Genomic DNA, 21530 nt, shown 5'->3' with positions numbered 1-21530 from the left:
TCAATGGGTGCATTACTTGGAACACTGACAGTGTGGATGCATAGAGCAAGTAGCCAACAGGTTTCATACATAAGGGGTGCCATATTATTTTCTGTTCTTGTTTCCCTGAACTATCAGTTTTTATGCTACATACTAAAAGTTTAAATCACAAATATGTGCTACATCAGTCACTAAACTGGTGCAGATTGTTAGGAAACCTCAGTGTACTCACAAATAATCTGACGTTGCATCCTTGCTGTTTAAGAAAGTACTGCAATTTCAATTACCTTAATCATGGAAGAAAGAATGGGGAACCTGAGTTAAGTCTAGCAGGAGATACAGATAAGTTTCTCATTCTAATTATTTTGTGTTTTATTTTATTTTCTTATAGCTTCTGATTCTCTTTGGTTCTTGCGAGCCTTGCTGAAATGCTATTCTTGGTTGAGAAAATCTGCCCATTTCCGTTCTTGTCATCAGCTGACAATTTATCAAGACAAGGACTTGATTGGTTGTGCACAGCTACTTAAACAGGTTTTTCCAAATTGGAAAGCAATAGGTACATTATGTATAATAGTTCCACTCTGCCTCCCCAAATAATGGTGGATAAGCCATTCTGCTATTTTTTACAAATGGCAGTTTGGATGGTTCACTAGCTAGAATCCTGTGAGCAATGGGCAGACTTGTGATACCTAACAATTATTTTCTGTTGTTGTCCAGAAGGGGTGATAGGCTAGGGATAAATCAAGGGAAGTTTTTAATTGCATTTAAATCTTATAGCCTATCTGCCTTGCATATATATGCTTGAATCACACTGTATACTAAACAAAAACCAAACAAAATATGTAATCATTCAGCATGATGTGAGAACATGCTGACCTAACTTTTCTAGTTCCTCATAATACAGTTAATTCTTACTGGCTATAGGAGTTTTCTTTAAGTCAACCAATTAGTTTTCAAAATATCACAGGAGGTTTTGTATTCTAACTGTTATGATTTAACATGAGCCATTTTTTGAAATGGATTTGTTGTATGCATACATCTCCTCCCTCACAAGAGAAATATCACCGTCTTTGTTACCCCAGCCTTTGCCAAGGAAATTCAGCCAAGATCTTTTTAGTATGTACTTCAAAAACTTATGGATCTGAAGAATCAAGACCATCCCGAGTTTCACATGGCAAATGTAATGAAGAAAACACAATTATCCAAATGTCTCATGAAGTGTTACATTGACAGAGTTAGGAACACAACACCAGCCAAGTATTCAATAGAGACTATTGAAGAGAAACAGGATAGGAAGCATGGTTGAGGAGAACCAAGAGAGGAAGAAAGTAAAGAAAGCTGATATAGAAGTAGGAAAAATGAGGGATTCAAAAATGATGTTACTTGATTTCATCCAATCAATATTAATTATGCCATGATATTTTTTAAAAAATAATAAATAAAGACATCTAAGCCAGAAAATATCCTCCACGGGTGGGGAGAGCTTGGAAATGGATGAGGCCCTCAGTCAGGACCCACAGAAAAAGTAGGGGGAAAGGCTGTGGTTGAAGAAGTACTAGCAGTCCCAAGTCTCAGTTGGAACTTCCAGAGCACCCTTTGAGAGTGACAGAGACAAAAGAGACCATATCACAATAGTGCCAGACCACAGAAGAAGGCTCCTTTAGAATAATTGGAGTTATTGTTGCTTCTAAGTAAGACAGCAGTCTCAAAGGGGATAAATATTTCATCAGTTGGAAATGATTCAGTGCTAGAAAAAAACAGCTATATGCTACTATCAGCTGTCAGAACTTTCTTTGCTCCTTAGACTTGAGCCCAAGATCTCATGGCTTCTTAGCATATTATTATTTGCCAGTTTTATGAGCAGAATAGTGGCTACACTATATAGTCCCAGCCACAATGGATTTTCACCCATCGCAAATACCTCATAAATTGAAGGTGAGGAAGATGGCAGGTATGTCAGGGACTATCTGGCCATCAATTTTTTTTCTCTTCTTATAGAGCACCTGGAAGGTGTGAGGACAGATAAATTATTATTCAGATTAATAACCTGGATTATTAGTGAATATACATATACTATACAATGTAAAACTGGGGATAATCTCACGAAGACCATTTAATATATTTATATAATTACACAATGCAACAAAATTTCCATTTAAAAACCAGTAGAGGAGAAAGATTTAATTGCACGTTATCTCATATATGTCAATGATATCATTATGAAAATGATGCAGATCATCATGTAAGACAAACAATTAATAGAATTGAACTGCCTCATCCAAAATCAGATGCAGGGAAATGCCCATTATTCCAAGGAGGAGTCCAGACACAAATCTCAACCCTTACATTTGAAGTCTGCTAAACTAGAGTCCATGCTATGGTAGTTTCGCTGTGTTAATACAGGCTAGGCCGGTACATGGTGATCATGTTTTACCTCAAAGGCACTTTGCTTTTCAGAGGTGACACGATTCATATTACTTGAGGAGCAATCATGACATTCTATCTTTGAGGCCTCTGGCATATCCAGGAGCCTGAAGGCTTTTGTGCATCTTTTGTAAAACAGCTTTGATGGCATCATTGTCTGCAGCATACTGAACCTATGTGAAAATAACGATATACTGTAAATGTGTGGCAAGATCAAGAGATAAATGCCACTTTGATGAACGAGGTCCTGACATTCAATGCAATTTGTAGGTGTATTTTGTGACGTCCATTTTCCATTTTGTGACGTCCACCTTACTACCCTCGTCCCAGTTCTCCTATTGACCCCCTTTAGAATGACTGCTTCATCACATTAATTGTTTGATCACTTTCAAAATTTTGCACAGCCCGGATATAAAATCAGTTTTGGCAGCAAATTTTCCTTGCATTTGGATACTCCAAAACACTTCCAATTGATTTTTTTCAAAATGTATAGTTATACTGAACTCTTTTTAATGATATTATTGATATCTCACCTTTCATGATAAAGACCATTACAAACATTTTGCAAGCAATAGAAACAGATGGACATAAAAATACAATAGTATTTAAAAGCCAAACATCTAGAATCCTTCCCACAGGGCAATTGTCTAGTAAAGTTTGTATTAGGTTGCAGAGAAGGGAAAGAATCAAACTGAGCAAGCGTCTATGTTGCTTTTCATCTGCCTTCCTTTCTCTCCTTCAATATTTATCTTGTCTTGAAACTTAATACAGTCTTATAAAAAAGAAAAAGAAACTTTGTGGTCTTGTTCCTCGGAGAAGCTAAAGAAACAGTTCAACTGAACAGGCTTCTGGGAGGGCTGACATCAATCTCGCCCTTTCTCAGTGTCTTCTCCAAATTATTGGATTCTATCTATTAGCTTTAAGATCACCAATACATCTTACAAACAAACACAACAATTAATTATAATCAAATAGCTAGTGCTATACTATCATACATCCCACCAAAAAATAATAATTCCAACTTGTTTATTTCAATGAAAGCGGTCTTTCTCTCTCTGAATGTCTATGGAGATTCTCAGCCATCCAGGTCCTGCTTTTTTTTAAAAAGGCAACTGGACTTGCTTTGTTTTTCCACAAAGATGTTTTACTTCTCCTCCAAGAATTCTAGTCGCCTTTTGAAAAAGCACCTTTAGGATAGCCTATCTAAATAACAAGCACAAAATTATATAGAGAAAGTTGATATGTGCATATACCAGTGGTGGGATTCAAATTTTTTTACTACCGGTTCTGTGGGTGTGGCTTGGTGGGCGTGGCAGGCAGTGGTGGGATTCAAAAATTTTTATTACTGGTTCTGTGGGTGTGGCTTAGTGGGCATGGCAGACCTTGGTGGGTGTGGCTTGATAGGCATGGCAGGGAAAGGATACTGTAAAATCTCCATTTCCTCCCCATTCCTGGGGGAAGGTTATCACCAGTTTTCCGAACTACTCAAAATTTCCACTACTGGTTCTCCAGAACTGGTCAGAACCTGCTGAATACCACCTCTGACATATGCCTATAAAAGGTTTTGATGAAGAATGTCCTTATTTCACAATAGTAGGCCATATATAATATGTATGCATCTGTATACATCTATAAGGAACTTGTTTATGAATTGAAAATAATCTCCAATTTACCAATTACTCGGTGGGTTGAAGATCTGATGAAAACAATCTTGTCTTTCTTTTCAATCTTTTTTTTTTTTTGGGAGGGGTGGGGGGACACATTGCATTCCTCTCCTTTAGAAGCAAGGGCAGAACTGTGTAACTGCCAGCTATGTCTTTCGTCTCTATGGAAGAATTCCCCCCCAGCCCCTGGATTTTTTAAAAAATACCAGTATGTAAGTTTCTGTGTTATTTGTTTCTTGCAGTGAGATAATGCAAATTGTTTCAAAGTTGTTTTGTTACTGAAACCTTTTTAAGAATGCACCTCTTGCCACTCATGCTTAGATGTGAAGACCTTACACTTGGCTGCGTCTAAGGTGAATGCACCCCATTTTGTCAAACTAAAGGAGCTGAATTTAGTGCCTGGCAGAGATAGCACAATGCAGGAAATGAAACAGAGCAAGTATAAAGGAGTATAATCAATCAGAAAGGAGCTGGAAGGGACCTTGGAGGTCTTCTAGTCCAGCTCAAGCAGGAGACCCTACTATTTCAGACAAGTCACTGTCCAGTTTCTTCTTAAAAAAACCCCGGTGATGAAACACTCACAACTTGTGAACGCAAGTTTATATTCCTAAATATAGTATAAATCTGCACATTTTTTCTTTAAAGCATGTTTATTTATTCATTCATTTCCATATAACAAGTGCTGTTGAAAGATCTCTGATTCTTTCTTAATTCCAGTCTTTTGTTTCTACTTTGGCCAATTATAGAAAGAGCTTGCACCAATCTTGATGCTCTCCAGATATATTAAATTACAGGTCCTAGCATATCTGATCAACATGCCCGATAATCCTGGGGGAAATGATTTGAATCCAACAAAACATCCTGTTGCAGAGGGGAAAATTGTAAAAGGCGGAAAACAGTTTCCAGGAAGCAACTGCAGAATATGATTTTGAATATGTTATAAACATCACACATTCTCTTATTCATTAAAAAAAAACCACTCAGAAAATCTTGAAATGATCAGAAAGTTTTTCAACATACTTAATAGGAATGCAAAGCAAAATCAGAGGAACACAGGGGAAGGTGAACAAAGATTTGGGGATGCCAACATTTGTGAAAGAAAATGCAAAAGCTAAGTAACATTTCTGTCAATAAAGGATAAAATGCAGTCAATAATTTAAAAAAATAGAATATTGATAAGATTTGCATAGATTTAAAGCACAGCCCAGTCAAAAATCCAAAAGGATAGGATTGTCTCAGGAATATAGTGATGCTTGTTCATTTCAATCCATTGAAAAAATAAACATGGTATGAAGAAAAAAGAAAATGGGAAGTATAATTGCTGTATTTTTTGGGGGGGGGGGGGGAAAGAGGACATTACAGGAATTTTTAATCAGATCCCTTTAACTTCATGCTAATGAAGTTAATGAAATAAAATGTTGATTTGTACTTCCTGCATTTAGTAGTCTGTCATTAATCATTACTAATAGGAAAAATAGATTTGCTTATATATTAAAGCGTTGTGTTTTTTCGGATTCCACTAAAAGTGTGAACTTTCTATCAGCTTGGAGAATCTGGTCAGTTTGGAAGTCTTAATGTTTAGAAAAACAGGTTTAAATCATTAAAATGAAATGCAACCATATATGTAAGTGCATACATGTAATGGAGGATAAGTGATGATTTCACAATGTTGTTAGAACCTGTGCTGTCCAGACAGTTTATAGTTAATGGGAATTGGTATAGTTAGTTAGTAATTGGAAGCTGTCCCCTTAATGGAATGCATCATGGTAAATGTAGTTAAGGTATCCTGGGAAATGTAGTCTATGTCATGTGGTCACATCAGTAATCCTGATTGGTCACTGAATTGACCCTTGGTGGGTTGGGGGAGGTTTCTTCACTCTTGCTTGGACCCCAGCAGCATGCTGGTGCCTCACCCTTTGCTCTATCATTATTGGGATGAGATATTACAATCTTTTTACACCAGAAAGTCAGCTATGCAGAGAATTGGACATCGAGATGAATCTCGTCATAACCGTGAGTTATTTTGAGGATGCCTGATGAACCAATAAAAAGACTTTGTATGGCTGCTTTGTGGAGTTACTCTGTCTGCCTTATATTAAGAAGCAGAACAGTACAAAGATGGTAATCTCTCATCCCCATAATGATAGAGCAAAGGGTGAGGCACCAACATGTTGCTGGGGTCCAAGCAAGAGTGAAAAAACCTCCCCCAACCCACCAAGGGTCAATTCAGTGACCAATCAGGATTCTTGATGTGGCCACATGACATGGACTACATTTCCCAGGATACCTTAACTACATTTACCATGATGCATTCCCTTAAGGGGACAGTTCCCAATTACTAACTAACTATACCAATTCCCATTAACTATAAACTGTCTACAACGTAAGTAATATGGGATGCATGGGAAGAACATTTGATAACAACTTCCAAGTCATATCCTGGGAAGCAGAAAAGGAAGGTGCTTTTGTTATATTGTGGGAGAAAGGAAGAGACGGAGTCGCAGCAACAGTGAACTCCTTTATTGTGAACATCAACCCAACAACTTTCCCGTCTGACAGTTCTCCTTTTATAGGAGCTGTCAGATGGGACAACCAATCAATTTAAAGTATTTTCCCGCCTGATGGGCGGACCAGATTGAAAACTTGCTCCTCTCTTCAGAACACAACAGTTTTTATAGTGGTTTTGATATTATAAATTTAGCTTCAAATTGGAAGACTAGATTGAATATACCATAAGCCAGTAATTCTTAACATATTTCTCCCGTTCGGTTGCTGAAATTCTTCTTATTTTTCAAATTCTTCTTATCTTCCATTATTCTTCCATCTTCCATATTAAGTTATTTTATTTTCTACTAAAAATATACTTGATCTATTTTAAGTACAGTTGGGGATGTTTCCTTTGTGGGGGCCTTTGGGGGAAGGGTCTTTGGAGCTAAAAAGAAGAGTCCCCCTCATTAAAAAAAAAAAAAGAGCAGAAAAACAGTATTGGGGATATACAGTATGTAGCATTTTGATGATGCTTTTTACGAAGCACATTCTTCCAAGGAGATCATCAAACCAGGTGCCCTAAATTTAATGGAACTTCTATCTCCCAGATATTTATTTTTTATTTTATTTATTTGATTTGCCAATTGTTTACAAGATAATAAGTATAAGTGTATACATAGTTGTGAATACATGAAATGGGTACATATAAGAAAAATAAAAGAATAAGAGAAACAATAGGACAGGGACGGTAGGCACGTTGGTGCGCTTATGCACGCCCCCTACAGACCTCTTAGGAAAGGGGTGAGGTCAATAGTAGACAGTCTAAGGTTAAAGTTTTTGGGGTTTGGGGAAGAAACTACAGAGTCAGGTAGAGTATTCCAGACATTGACCACTCTGTTGCTGAAGTCGTATTTCCTGCAATCAAGTTTGGTGCGGTTAACTTTGAGTTTGTATCTATTGTGTGCTCTTGTCTTGTTATGGTTGAAGCTGAAGTATTCATTGACAGGTAGGACATTGCAATGTATGATTTTATATACCATGCTTAAATCAGACCGAAGACGGCGTAATTCATGGTTTTCTAGTTCTAGAATTTCAAGTCTGGTGGCATAAGGTATTCTACAACGAGTAGAGGAGTGGAGAACTCTTCTTGTGAAATATTTCTGGACTTTCTCAATTGTGCTAATATCAGATACGTAATGTGGGTTCCAGACTGATGAACTGTATTCGAGTATTGGTCTAGCAAATGTTTTGTATGCTCTGGTTAGTAGTGTGATATTACCAGAGAAAAAGCTACGTAGGATTAGGTTAACGACTCTTAATGCCTTTTTGGCTATGTAGTTGCAGTGGGCTCTAGCCCACTGCAACTACATAGTCTACGAATAGTCTACGAATGAGGTTGGTTTTGTTAAGATGACCCATACGACATTATTTGAGATGCTTATGTTTCTACAGGGCCATCTTTCTACCTGTGCATCCACTTTCTGACACAAAGTTTGGTTGCCCTGGAGCTGGGTCTCCATGGTTACATTTGCTTTTCAGACACTCCATGGAAAATTCTGGTGTGGAGAGACTCATGCTGAAATACTGATTCCATCTAAGTGCCTGCAACACAGAGTGAATTGTAATGCTATTTAACTTGCTTATTGGCTAAAATATATATATCAGTTCTTGTACTAAACTTTAACAAGGATCTTAAAATAATTCCTCTTGTCACATATAGCTTCACATTTCTATGAATTGACTACAATGAAGCCCAACTGAGTATTTTAAGAAATATCCAAGTAAAACAATCATTCATCCGATTAGTAACGTGCAATGATTCCTAAAGAAATGAAAGAAGAAAAAAAGCCCAGAAACAGGAAGCACTTTGTAGTGAGTGAGAGAGGGGGAGAGAATATCAGTGAGTCACAGCACAATAATATTGCAATACATAGAACAGAAACTGGGGCCTACCAACAAATAATTATCACAATTTGTGGTTCTGGCTGCCAGCTTGGACCGGCTTCAAAAAAGGATCGGACTAATTTGTGAAGTCATGGGGATCAATAGCTATTAACTTTGATTGCTCTGGGGCTGCTCTATAAGGCCATTGGCTGAGACTAGTTGTGCTTCCTTGTGCAGTTGGTTGCTCACCGTAAGAACAGATTGGTGGAGTAGATGGGATAGAGATCCAGTCCAGAAAGGCATCACTTACATGCTTGTGTTCTTAATGGATCAGGATATGCTTTTACTCACAATATATTCTGCTCCAGTATAATCTCTCCTCATTAACCTAGTTTTCATTCGCACCCAGTCATCCCATTACTGTATCCTGTGGCCATTCAGTATTTTCACTTTTCCTTGGAACTTGGGGGGAGGGGGAGAAGAGGAGGGAGGTCTAAAAAGGTTTTGTACTTCTTTGAACTCTGAGGTTCCCACAAGTAGGCTGATGCCTCTCACTTGCAAAAATGGTGTTATTTTAGTTGCATAAAGTGTCAGCAGACGTATTCAAAACATTGTGAATTGAAGGAATTAGGGAGGGAGGGAGGGGGAGAAAGGAGGGAGGGAGAGAGAGAAAGTTGGGAAATATTTCCAAATATTTCTATAGGTGCCTTTTTTCCCCCAAGCCCGTTGGTTTTCTTAACTTGTAGGACAGAAACGTTCATGGAATAACTGGCAACTGAACAAAATGGGTTCATGTGCTGTTTACCTTCTTTTATTTCTAGGACTTTCATTGTCATAACAGATTCTATTGGAAGCAATGTGGCTTAGGCCCAACTAACTGTAACTGGAGGGCAGCTGATCATCATTTTGGTCAATCTCATATAGTTGTGTGTAGCAGTCATTCCAATTATTAGCTGGTTTCCATCTTCATGTGACAAGGTTTCTACTTTCATGTACCCAGGAGCACACAGAAGATGTAGAAAATGATATATGGGTTAAAATGATATTAAAGGAGGTAAGCAGTGATTGTTGGAAAACTACGGCTGTTAAACCTGATGGCTTGCAGAAATTTATCTGATTTTACATTCATAGCAGTATATTTCTATTGAGCAAGTATACATTCAAATGTTCATCAATAGCAGTAACTGTGAGAAGGATCTTGGAGTCTTAGTGGACAACCAGCTAAATATGAGCCAGCAGTGTGCAGCAGCAGACAAAAAAGCTAATGCAATCCTAAATTGTATTAACAGAGGGATACAGTCAAGATCAAGGGAGGTACTAATACCACTCTATAAAGCCTTAGTAAGACCACACCTAGAATATTGCATCCAGTTTTGTTCACCACATTACAAAAAAGATGTTGAGACTCTAGAAAAAGTACAGAGAAGAGCAACCAGGATGATTAGGGGACTGGAGACTAAAACATATGAAGAACGGTTACAGGAACTGGGCTTGGCTAGTCTGGTGAAGAGAAGGACCAGGGGAGACATGATAGCAGTCTTCCAATATTTGAGGGGCTGCCACAGAGAGGAAGGGGTCAAGCTATTTTCTAAAGCACTTGTAGGCCAGACAAGGAATAATGGATGAAAACTGTACAAGGAGAGATTTAACCTGGAAATAAGGAGAAACTTTCTGACAGTGAGAACAATCAATCAATGGAACACCTTGCCTTCAGAAGTTGTGGGAGCGCCATCACTTGAGACTTTCAAGAAGAGATTGGACTGCCATCTGTCAGAAATGGTGTAGGGTCTCCCGCTTGAGCAGGGGGATTGGACTAGATGACCTACAAGGTCCCTTCCAACTCTGATTATCTTCTATCTGTTAATTCCTCAAGGATTTTTATTAGACATTTTGGTTTGGAGTTGGGAAATATGGCAGGCTGATACTTTCCAAAGGAATAGAAAGGCATTAGTGCTGAGAACAGTAGCTGGAAGGAGGATTCTGGCAGCAATAATCTCTCTGGATAAAAGAGAGATTGTGAGATAATCCATGTGCACTCTGGATATCAATTTCCCTGAATATTTTTGTAGTTGAGATGAGAATTGAGTTGCCAGGAGCCCAGGATTCCAACTCACAACTGTGGCATAGCCCTTATGGACATTAAGTTCTGCCTTTCTCATTTCTTAATCACTTCGGAAATTTATTTATTTGTTTGTTTGTTTGTTTCTATACTGTTCATGTCCTCTACAAGGTGACTCTGGGTGGCTGACAACTTGTAGAAACAAGTGAAAAATAGTCAAAAGATTAAAATAAACCAACATTATGCTATCATTAAAAACTGTGCTAAAACTAATTAATCTATAAACATAGAAATATTTCTTCTGTGGCAAATATAAGATTTCTTCTGTGGTGAATCAAATCTTCTTTTGGAATAATAAAAAGAAAGAGAAACTTTAAGGATTGAAAGATCTAAGAATTTTCAGCAAAAAGTTTAACAAAGGAAAGATTTAAGAAAGCTTTAAAGTAGATAAAGGATCAGTCTGGGTGAAAAACATGGTGTGCCTTGAGACTTCATTAGACTGAAACTCTTAAAGCCACAGAAGATTAAAAAAGGAGGCTTGCTTTTTCCTTTTGCTTGTTTGAGATACTTTTACTTTTGGATTACAATATACAATGGCATCTCTGAGAAAAATAGCAAGAGAAGACAGAACAGGGTCGCTAGAGCAATTGGCAGAAAAAGTTACATTAGTTTTGCTTCAGAAATTATTTGAACAACTGGGCAATAAATGGGAAGCTTTTGAAAAAAATGGACAAAAGCTTTATAAAGTTGAGGGAAGAGGTGAAAGAAAGTATTTAAAAGATGGAATATTCTATGAAACAAGTATCGGTACAGGTAAAAGAAATGATGAAGTTGTTTCAGAGGTTTTAAGTGAATATATTAGAGAACAGCTTATTAAAATATTAGCCAATTTTCTGGATTGGGAAAAAGAACAGAGATAAAAAAAAGTCTATAGATAGTCTATAGAATAAATTCTAGATTTGCCAGAAAAAGAAATCTCCCAAGGGATCATTTGGTTCATTTGGTGAGAAAGAAGACAAGGTATCAGGTCCTACAGCAGCATTTCAATAAAATATTGAAAATAGATAATACAGATGAAATTATTTTGAGAGAGATTCCTAGTAGGATTCTATGTAAGAAAGAAGAATATTCTTTTTTGGCTGATAAATAAAAATAAAAAAACTTTCCATTTTTATTTGAAATGGGAATTGGAAGGTGTGTGTGTGTTTTTTTAACTTTTACACAGCATAGATTCAGACTGAATTCTGTTCAGAAGGTGAGGGAATTTCTAGAAAGATTTAAAGGAAAATTGAAGGAGGTGCAAATGGAGCTCTCAGAGGATACTACAGAAGCATCACAACAGATGTAATAGGAAAAAGCTAATACTGAATTAAATGCTAGAAGTATTGACTTATCTAAATTCTTGGCTTGAATATGAATTACAAATATTTAACATGGAATATAAATGGAGCAAATGCTCCTCAAAGAAGAAAATAGATTTCTTTATTTGAAACAAATTAGAAAAGATATTATTAGCTTACAAGAGACTCATATCAGAAAAAAGATATAAAATATTTGACTTACAAAGCTTTAGGTGAAGAATTTATTTCAATAGGTACAAAAAAGAGAAATGGAGTTGTTTTGTAAATTAATCCTCAACTTTCACTGATAAACATCTACACCTACATTTGTAGAGGTAGAAATTAATCCTCATGGAGTTAACATTAATGTTGGGAATCTAGGTCCCAAATGAGGATAAAGTGATGTTTTACAAACAACTAATGGAGAGATCAATAGACTGTTCTCATGAAAGTTGGATATATCTAAATTTATATGGCAGAGAGGAAAAAAAAACCAAAACCAATTATAAAGTATTAGAAGAAGCCCATCTGATTGGGCCCATCTGATTTGAAACAATGTTCTGCTGTCTGTTGCTTAGCTTGGATGAAAGAGCGGGTGTTGCTGAGAAACAGAAGGCTAGTGGATTCAGAAGGACAAGATTTCAGATTTGAGTGGCAGGGATATTTATAGAACAGTGAAGCTGAGGTTAAATTTTAAAAATGATTATATGATGTGCTATTTTGAGAATATGGAATAAAACAACTCTGGGTTATGTCCAAAAACCTTTTGTGGCTCTGGTTCTGTGCGTCCTAGTCTTAAGGAATTATTTTTAATAAAATAATGTACTGTTGGTACATGACATCAGATAAACTATATAGAATGTATAAAGGTAATTTGAATTTATTCTGGAAACGTAAACAACATGAAGGAGCGTTTTATCATGATTGGTGGATTTGTAAAAAAGCCAGAAAATTTTGGATACAAATACAGGCACAAATTCAGAAGATTTAAAAAAACTAATGTACAGTTGAAACAAAAAACTTTGCTTTTTGGGACTAATGGATAAATAGCTGGGGAAAAAGTCTTGGAATTTTGCTTTTATATATGATAACTGCAGTGAGATTATTTTATGCTCAAAAGTGGAAGGACACTCAGTATTATGCACAATGGAGGAATGGCTGGCGAAGATTGTGGAACTTACAAAAATGGCTAAATTAACTTCCTTGATTAGAGAAAAGTAATATGTACATTTATGGTCAATTTGAAACACCTTATAGATTTTTTGCATGAAACATAAAAAATGAACTTTTAATTGGTGGTTTTTATGATTAGAAAATCATATATAATTGAAAAAAGAATGTTTATGGAAGTTCTTAGTCATCCAGATCATGGTTGTCCCAAAAGTGCTTTTTCAAGAGTTAACTAGATTTTGTTGTTTGTTTGTTTTTAAGACGTTTTGCTTCTTATCCAAGAAACTTGTTCAGCTCCAACTGGCTGTTGGGAATGGAAGGATGAATTTCTAGTTGCCTCTTGAAAAATCACCTTTTAGGGGGGGGAAGTGCCTTTTGTATCTGTAGAGTCAGAGCTAATTATATAATTATACTTGTATTTGCTGCAAAATAAATTGGAATTTTTCTTTTCATACCTTTGTTCTTTCATTTCTTTATCTTTTTTCCTTTCATTATATTTTGTATTAGTTTTTGTTAGTTTTTAATTTTCCTTTTAAAACTTTAAATAACATTTATACAAAAAAGTATTTTGTAGACTCCGGAAGTTTGTTTATAGAAAAGATGGCTTTTGATGTGATCTAGGAAATAAGACAAATAGCTGGAGCAAATTGCCGATTTGGAACACATTCACTTCTGCAGAACATTTTCTGTTAGAAATAACTTTGCTAAATTGTTAGGGAGAAAGAACAAGAAGATGTAAAGTGTGTAAATGTAAGAGATTATTAGCAAGTGTAAGTTATTATTAGTAAGTATAAAATATTATTAATAAGCAAGTATTATTTTCTTTTCCCCCCCTGTATTAATGGTGACAGCTTATCTCCATTTAACTCATCTAAATTCCCTTTTGAGTACAGCTTATACCTTCCATTTGCTTTATTTCTAGGTATTGCTGAAATTATGGATTTTGACATTTGCAATTTTTCATAAGCAGCATTAGGCTTGTGAAAAGCTATGTCAGAATACCTGTATTTTTCATAATTCTCCTTTTTCATAATTCTCCAATATTATGTTTATTTATTTGTTTGTTTATATCCTACCATTTCACCCAATGTGGATAATCCATATTGGATAATACATCAATACTGGAAAAATATCATGGAATTTTGTTTTTGTACTTGATAACTAGCAAGAATATTGTATGCCCAAGGATGGAAATATGTGGCACTATCTGCAATGGAGGAGTGGTTGGTGAAAATAATGGAACTTGCGGATATGGCTACATTGACTTTTTAATTAGAAAATATACAATATCTATGTTTATTGCTTAGGGGGCACGGTGGCTCAGTGGCTAAGATGCTGAGCTTGTCGATCAGAAAGGTCGGCAGTTCGGCGGTTTGAACCCCTAACACCGTGTAATGGAGTGAGCTCCTGTTACTTGTCCCAGCTTCTGCCAATCTAGCAGTTCGAAAGCATGTAAAAATGCAAGTAAAAAAATAGGAATCACTTTGGTGGGAAGGTAACAGCATTCCGTGCGCCTTTGGTGTTTAGCCAGCCACATGACCACAGAGATGTCTTCGGAGAATGCTGGCTCCTAGAGCCAGAAATGACTAGCATGTATGTGCGAGGGAAACCTTTACCTTTATGCTTATTCCTAACTAGTAACTCTTATGGGCTTTTTGTATGAAACAAAAAAAATAAACTTATGATTTATGGTTTTGATGATTAGGCAGGATAGACAATAAAAAGAAGAGAATTATGTTGTAACCATAGAGTAAGAGGTGAATTGATAGTTTTATTTATAACTGCTGTAAAGAAGATTGGAGCTACTAATTTGTATTTTTCTTTCTTTTCTATTTTTTCTTTCCTTTCTTGCACTTTTACCTTCCTCTTTGTTTTCTTTCTTTTTCTTTCCTTTTCCCCACTTTGCATTAATTTGTATTGGTTTTTATCTTCCTTTAAAAAAAATATATGAAACTGTTGAATATGATAATGAGGGAAACTTTGAGTGAAGGTTTCCTTCTGGTCCGCCAGTTAGGCGGGAAAACTAGTGGTTTAGATTGTTTGGTTCACACCTCAGGTGGGAAATTCAAGGGATCTCAGTGGCTGAGCTGTCAGACAGCTCCCTTTAAAAAGGGGAGCTGCCGGACAACTACTTCACTTCTTTGTACCGGTCTACCAATAAAGGGCTATTCTCACTATTCTAAGCGTCCTGCCTCTTCAATCAACCCCATACTTAACAAAAACTATATTTACAAAAGACACAATAACAATAGAAAGAGCAAAATCATAGCAACTCAAGTCAGACCATAATGAAAGTACATGCATTAACACTGAGATATCCTAAAAACCATTCAAAAGGCCCGGCTGAAGAAGTTCTGTATGCATGTTCTGAATTAATTTGACCATGAGAAACCTTGACTCTGAAACCTTCAGGTTTTATCCCTTATGCTTTTGGGGATGATGGGGCAAGAGAATAGAGTTCAGAGTCCATTGCAAGAACTTCCCTTAGAAAAACGCTTCATTTGCCAGATGCTGTGTTTTGGTTTATCGTTTATAATGCACTTAAAGTGTAAAGTTCTTATGTTTCTGTCCAGATGCACAATGAAGGAAGACTTCGTGTTCTGCTGTCCTTTTTTCTTTTGCACTTGAAATACACTTGTATACTCAAGAATATCCTTCTTTGTCCTGGCAGAAACACATGCTTTTCCTTTGCAGAGGCTGTATGCCTTAACAGATGCCTGGCATATAAATGTTCAACAAATATGTTTTTCTTGTTCCCTCATCTCCATGTTAGGGAAAGCTCACTGAGATTCTGTCAGGGAAACGTTGACTGTACATAATGGTTGGCATTTTTATTTCTGTTCCTCATTAACGATTTGTTTCCACTCAGTTGTGCTCTTGTGTATTCACTGTTCTGTTGTGGAAGTGTTATGCCTGAGCCACTGGGAACGTGTTTTGGGACTATATAGTCTCTCCCCTTGCATTCTTTGGTTTTCAACAAATGAATCACATTAACTATCATGCCTCTTTCCATTCAGAACTACAAACTAAAGAACAATGACTATAATTAGGATTCAAAATTGCAAATCAGAGAAACCCGATGACATAGTTAAACCCAACAGTTTGGCGATGTGACTGCCACATATTTATTTTGGATTCTTGTAGCAGCAGGGGAGGCTGTGTCCATAGCTCTTTGGGTCTACATATCCTACCTCTGCCTTCCTTAGTGATTTGGAAGTTCTTATCACCACAACCTTATTTGGCATCTTCCCTATCCTGGCATGTAAGAGACAGGACTCTCAGAGCCTATGGATTTTACTAGCAAATATACAGAAGAAAATGATTACATCTGAGATGAATGAACGCTGATTGAACTCAGATGCATCTGGCTTTCACTGGATGGGGAATGGGGGAGGAATGTACTGGGTGTGTGTGCAGGATGGGCAAGTAACTTGCTTGCTCTTTCCTGTAGTTCTCTTTCAAAGTTAAGGAACTATTAACTAGGAGTCATTTTAAGAATCAACCTTATAAACTCCAGTTCTTGGTTGCATATTTTCTGGCCAAATCTTATAGCCTTCCATAATCAGAGTTTGCAATATAATGTCCTTTCAGTGTTAGGATCATGATAATTATTAGCTATCATGGCAACTAGCCTAAAAATCTAGGACACATTTGTTGGACAATAGCCAAGTTTGGGGAAGATTATACATTAGTTCATGCAATATACTAAGCAATATCATTCTTTGTAGGGGTTGTTCAACAAATGATAATTAATGAAGTCATGACTTAATATAATGTATGGATTTGGCCATTGTTATTCTTTATATAAAATGCCAAGAAAGATATGAGAGATAGACAGCAGGACCAGAAAACTCCCATTTGGTTACCCAGCTGTGGTAGAATTCCTGTGCAGTTGCATTTAGTGCTGAAGAGCTATTTAGACCTACCTGCGATTATATCTTTGTCTCAGCCATCAAGGAGTCTGGTCCCAGATGGAAAATGATTCTGATCACTTCAAAATACCGGCAGCTTGAGCTGTTCTTATTGATCAGTAGCAAACTTAGAAAGAGGCCCTGCAATATAATATGATTAGTGCCCAAGCAATGCAGTCAAAGCCATTACAGATTCAGCAGTGACACCGTTTTCAGGACATCCTGACTTACAAATGGCTGTTCCTCATCTCAGTGGAACTAGATAGCTTCTTTTTGTACTTCCCAGAGAAGTTTTATCTGTAATTGATTCTTGGCCAGATTCCACAGTGCAATTGTTAGGACCTGATGTTGTTCCCCCCTCCCCCCACCTGATTGATGGCTGGAGCAGGCTTGATGCCAGCAGCCAAACTGTGTAGCTTTCCAAGTGTTGGCTTTTTAAGGCAATGGGATACAGAAAGAATTCATTTCAGCCTACTCGCTGTTGCTAAAATATGAAGCTTAAATCAGAACTGAGAGACAAGTCAATTCTGTCCCTCTTAACTTCTCCACTGAGAGCAGATGAGTAGAATATTACAGCAGGAAATTGGAATAGAAGGTTTATATTGCTCTCTTAGCCAAGAATTGGTGCTCCAGTAGGACGCACCATCTCACATTGGATCCTTGTGAAGTTAACAGTTTTCCTGAATCCCACCTGTAGCTCAGTTATCCTCCTCCTGACCTTTTCTACAGAGTTCTCTTCAGCCAGATTACCAAGCACAACTGAAGCAGACAGAGGAATATCAGTGTACCTCAAAACATTTTCAATGGTAGCAGCCTAGACAAGAGGAAGGTATAGGGAAAACAATGCCTGCCACGGAATGTACATCTCTCAGGTCATAATATAAAAAGCAGCTGAGTGGGGAGTTGAAACACAATGCTCCCCAGTGGTTCAATCCCATTTGCTTGGATGACTCTGCATTTAACATTCATGCAAACAAGCAATCATCTTGCTTAGCAATTTGGGTTCATGTTATTATGTAAAAGGACCTCCTGCTTGGCAAACAGTGTGATATAGTAGCTGTGGAAGGTACATAAACTGCTCTAATAATAATGTACCAATGCTGCAACATGCAGCTGGCAGTGAAGCTTGGTTTTGTTGCCTTTGATGAAGAGATGAAACCTGATATTTCACTAAATTAGCTTTCCTCAATCTGGTACTCTCCAGCAGCGTTGGACTATAGTTCCCATCAATTGCCATGATGGCTTGGAATGTTGGGCTCAACAAACCGGGAGGGAATTACCGTGTTTCTCATAAAATAAGGCCGGGTCTTATATTTTTTTGAGCCCCGAAAAAACGGCTAGGCCGTCTTTTCGGGGGTGACTTAATTCCCCCCCTTGCATCCTCATCTAGAGCGCCCCACGGGCAGCCTCGCCACCAGCCACTCCTAACTGGTGATCGTGGCGAAGCGCAAAGAGCTCCCTACTCCCACCAAACACCTTTGCTGCAGACCCAAGACCTTTGGCACCCGCCGCTGTTGCTTTCCCTTCTTCTCATTCCGCCGCCACATTTGGAGCTCCTAACAGCAAGTCCCCCCGCCCTTCCCCCCATTTGCATGTTTTAAAATAGGCCTAAATTTGGGGGGAGGGGCTTAATTTCATTTTATGCCTAGAAAACATGCTGGGTCTTCCTATTGGGGGAGGTCATATTGTTGGAGAAACACGGTAGTTTTAAATGTTTTGAAACATTTTATTTCACTTTTGTTTTAACAGAGAGTAACAGAACCTTCTCCCTGATCTACAAAGCAGTATTTTTTGTTCAACTTTCATTTTTATTTTGTCTACATTCTGTAAGGATTTACAGACATTTATATTCCATCTTTATTATTTTTATAAATAACTCAAGGTGAGAAACACATCTACTATTCCTTTCTCCTCCTATTTTCCCCATAACCATTCTATGAGGTGGGTTGGGCTGAAAGAGAGTGATTGACCCAAAGTCACCCAGCCAGCTTTCATGGAGTACTAGAACTCAGAGTCTTCTGGTTTTTACCTTGGATTCTTTATCATTGGACCAGATATCTCTCTCATATATCTCTTTCATAACTCCCTATAGGATTATTCTAGTCAATGGTAATCACAGTGAACCCATCTAATGGAAATAATGTTTATATTTCTACAGGTAAAGTCAGTATTTATTCCTTAGAGGGGAATCCCTTCCTCTACTAGACTTTAGAGGTGTGTGTGTGATCTTGCTTTTGCAGCCAAACGGGGTATCCACAGCATTGGCAGAGCTGCAAATTTTTCAGAATAAGAACACATCTTTAAGAATAAAATTGAGAGGAAATTTTCCAAAATAAACTGAGCATGCCCAATGGCATCTGGATGCTGGGTATGCAAGCAAGCAGAAAATAATGTCAGCAGAATAAATATCTTAGAATGCAACTGATTGGCTGAAATATGAAACCAAGCAGCTATAGAGCAAGATTTGGTTGAAGATTTCAAAACAGGAAATAATTCTACTGTATGGGTCAAAAAGTCAATGTGACATGTTTGATTAGATCCAGAAATTCAGAGAAATCCTTTGTATGAGCCAGGAAGCCCATACAAAAATTGGGAGCAAGTTGTTTCTCAGTCTAATCTACCTTTTTAGGTTACATCTGTTTTGAGAATAATAATAATAATAAGGGAAGCCATGATCTCCTTGAGATAAGATAAAATATAACTGAAAATTAATAAATACTGGGTGATTTTTGGTTAAGCAATGTGCTTCATCTTTTCTTTAGAATGGCCTTGTGGATAACAGTAGAAGGCATTAATAGTTCCTTAAGTCCCTTGTAAAAATATTATTATTGTTGTTGGTATTATTGTTATTATTGTTGTTGTTATTGTTATTATTGTTGTTGTTGTTGTTATTGTTATTATTATTATTATTACCAACATATTAAAGGTTTAGATGGAGTAAATTAGATGTAATTTGGAAGATCCCTGCATTGTGCATCTAGTCTTTTATTTTTATATTAATTGTAGACATAGCAACCAAAGGTTACTTTTTCCATAGCAAGCTGTTTTTCTGGTTAAAATAATTCCTCACTGCTTCTTGTTCTGATAGGGAACATCTGCAGATAACTTTATGCTACTTGTCCCCTACCCTTAAAGAAATTGTAGCTTCTGAAATAAAATGGCCAGAGTGGGAAGGATTGGGATAAGTCCCCCAAAACCTATGCAACTATTGTTAATTTTTTTTTTAAAGTGGAGATATCTTGTTCTTTCCTGGGTGACTTATGGCAATCCCACTGGAGCTGTTCATACTGAGAGTCTCATTTTTTTTTGAGAACCTTGGCTGAAGACCTAACTTCTGTTGGCTATTTCAGAAAGAGCTAACATAGTACCGTACAACATTTTCAATTAAAGGAGCTATCGAGCAGTTGATAAAGTATTGAGAAGATCAGTTTCTGCTCCAGAAGGTTTCTGAGACTTGATTTCTCAGGGACTGTGCTGGAGAGTGTGAGAGGCTATGACAGGAATGCAAAGGGTCTTGTGTTGATAATCAAGATCTGTATCACTGTCGTGACAATCTTTATACTAGTTGTGGGGGTTCATCAAACAAGTTATTTTTAAAAAGGCAACAGAAAAATACCCAAAGTTGTAATTCAGTTCCCAGATCTTTTTATTAAGACTGTTTTATAGTTTGACAAGAAGAGCCATATTTACAGTACAGAAGATAATAGTACTAAATACTGTCTGGGAATGCAGTAACAGCACTGGGGGGAGGTGGGGACAGTCTAATGGTTCTTCTTTTTCCTTAAATACACCCACAAGCTACTTTCACCTTGCAACATCTTGTAGCTTGAAATTCCCAAATAGTTCCATGAATATCATATACAGAAAGGGAATTTCCTACTGAAGAAGCCAGGAATACACATAGTAGAGTCTAAAAACTAAATGCTATCTGCAGACAATGCTAGGTTGGCACTTACATGTTGAAGCATCTGCAGGAGTCTGCTGGAAGGTACCTAAGATTAGCAGTGTCCATCTGCAATGAAGTCCAGGAACCACTCAAATTTCTACAGTGAAATAGCAGCAACGTTGGCCAACAAGTTGGTCCACACAACAAAATGCTGATTGTGAAACAGTTCAAATGCTTGTACTGGTTGACAGCCCATCTCGACATTGATAATATGGAGTAACCCTGAATGCCTGATACATTTTTATATATTGAATACACAGCAAGCAGGATTACAGCAAATTGATGGGTCCTTCCAACTTACATTCTCCTTGTATACATTTTTAACAGGAAAATTTCTTGAGCCAATCCCAGCTTCTAGTGACAGTCACTGAGGATTCAAGAGTCCTGAAAAAACAAGGATTTTCAGATTCTTTCACAGTAAAAGATGACAAGCAGGCAATAAAATAAAACCCAACCAATCCCCCTTTTAAGTTCCTTTCTGTCTCATGGCTGAAGTTTGCCTTGGGGTTAGCTTTGATTGAATAGATCTAGCACTGACAACACTATTTAATATCATTTGCTTCCCATTGACTACTGGGACTTGAATGGACTTAAAATAAACTTATTTATAGCTACATGAAATGAGAAAAATGGGAACTTTCTTCTAGAGGTTCCAAAGCTGCTTCA

General features: G+C 37.2%; 1 protein-coding gene across 1 annotated transcript in view; it reads right to left on the bottom strand.

The window, feature by feature from the left end:
* Positions 1–20540: 20540 nt before the first annotated feature.
* Positions 20541–21530, bottom strand: part of KCNC4 (potassium voltage-gated channel subfamily C member 4) — a 32132-nt gene continuing 31142 nt past the window's right edge. Inside the window, exon 4 of the mRNA XM_026677927.2 lies at positions 20541–21248. Coding sequence (XP_026533712.1) covers positions 21229–21248 — 20 coding nt within the window. The 3' untranslated portion in view covers positions 20541–21228. The remainder of the gene's footprint in view (positions 21249–21530) is intronic.

This window comes from Notechis scutatus, chromosome 3 (genome assembly GCF_049901735.1).
Source record: "Notechis scutatus isolate UNSWTSFEM ecotype Mainland chromosome 3, rNotScu1.2, whole genome shotgun sequence".
NCBI classification, from domain to species: Eukaryota; Metazoa; Chordata; class Lepidosauria; order Squamata; family Elapidae; genus Notechis; species Notechis scutatus.
The sequence above is the reverse complement of the archived record's forward strand: the minus strand, read 5'-3'. Positions and strand labels throughout refer to the sequence as shown.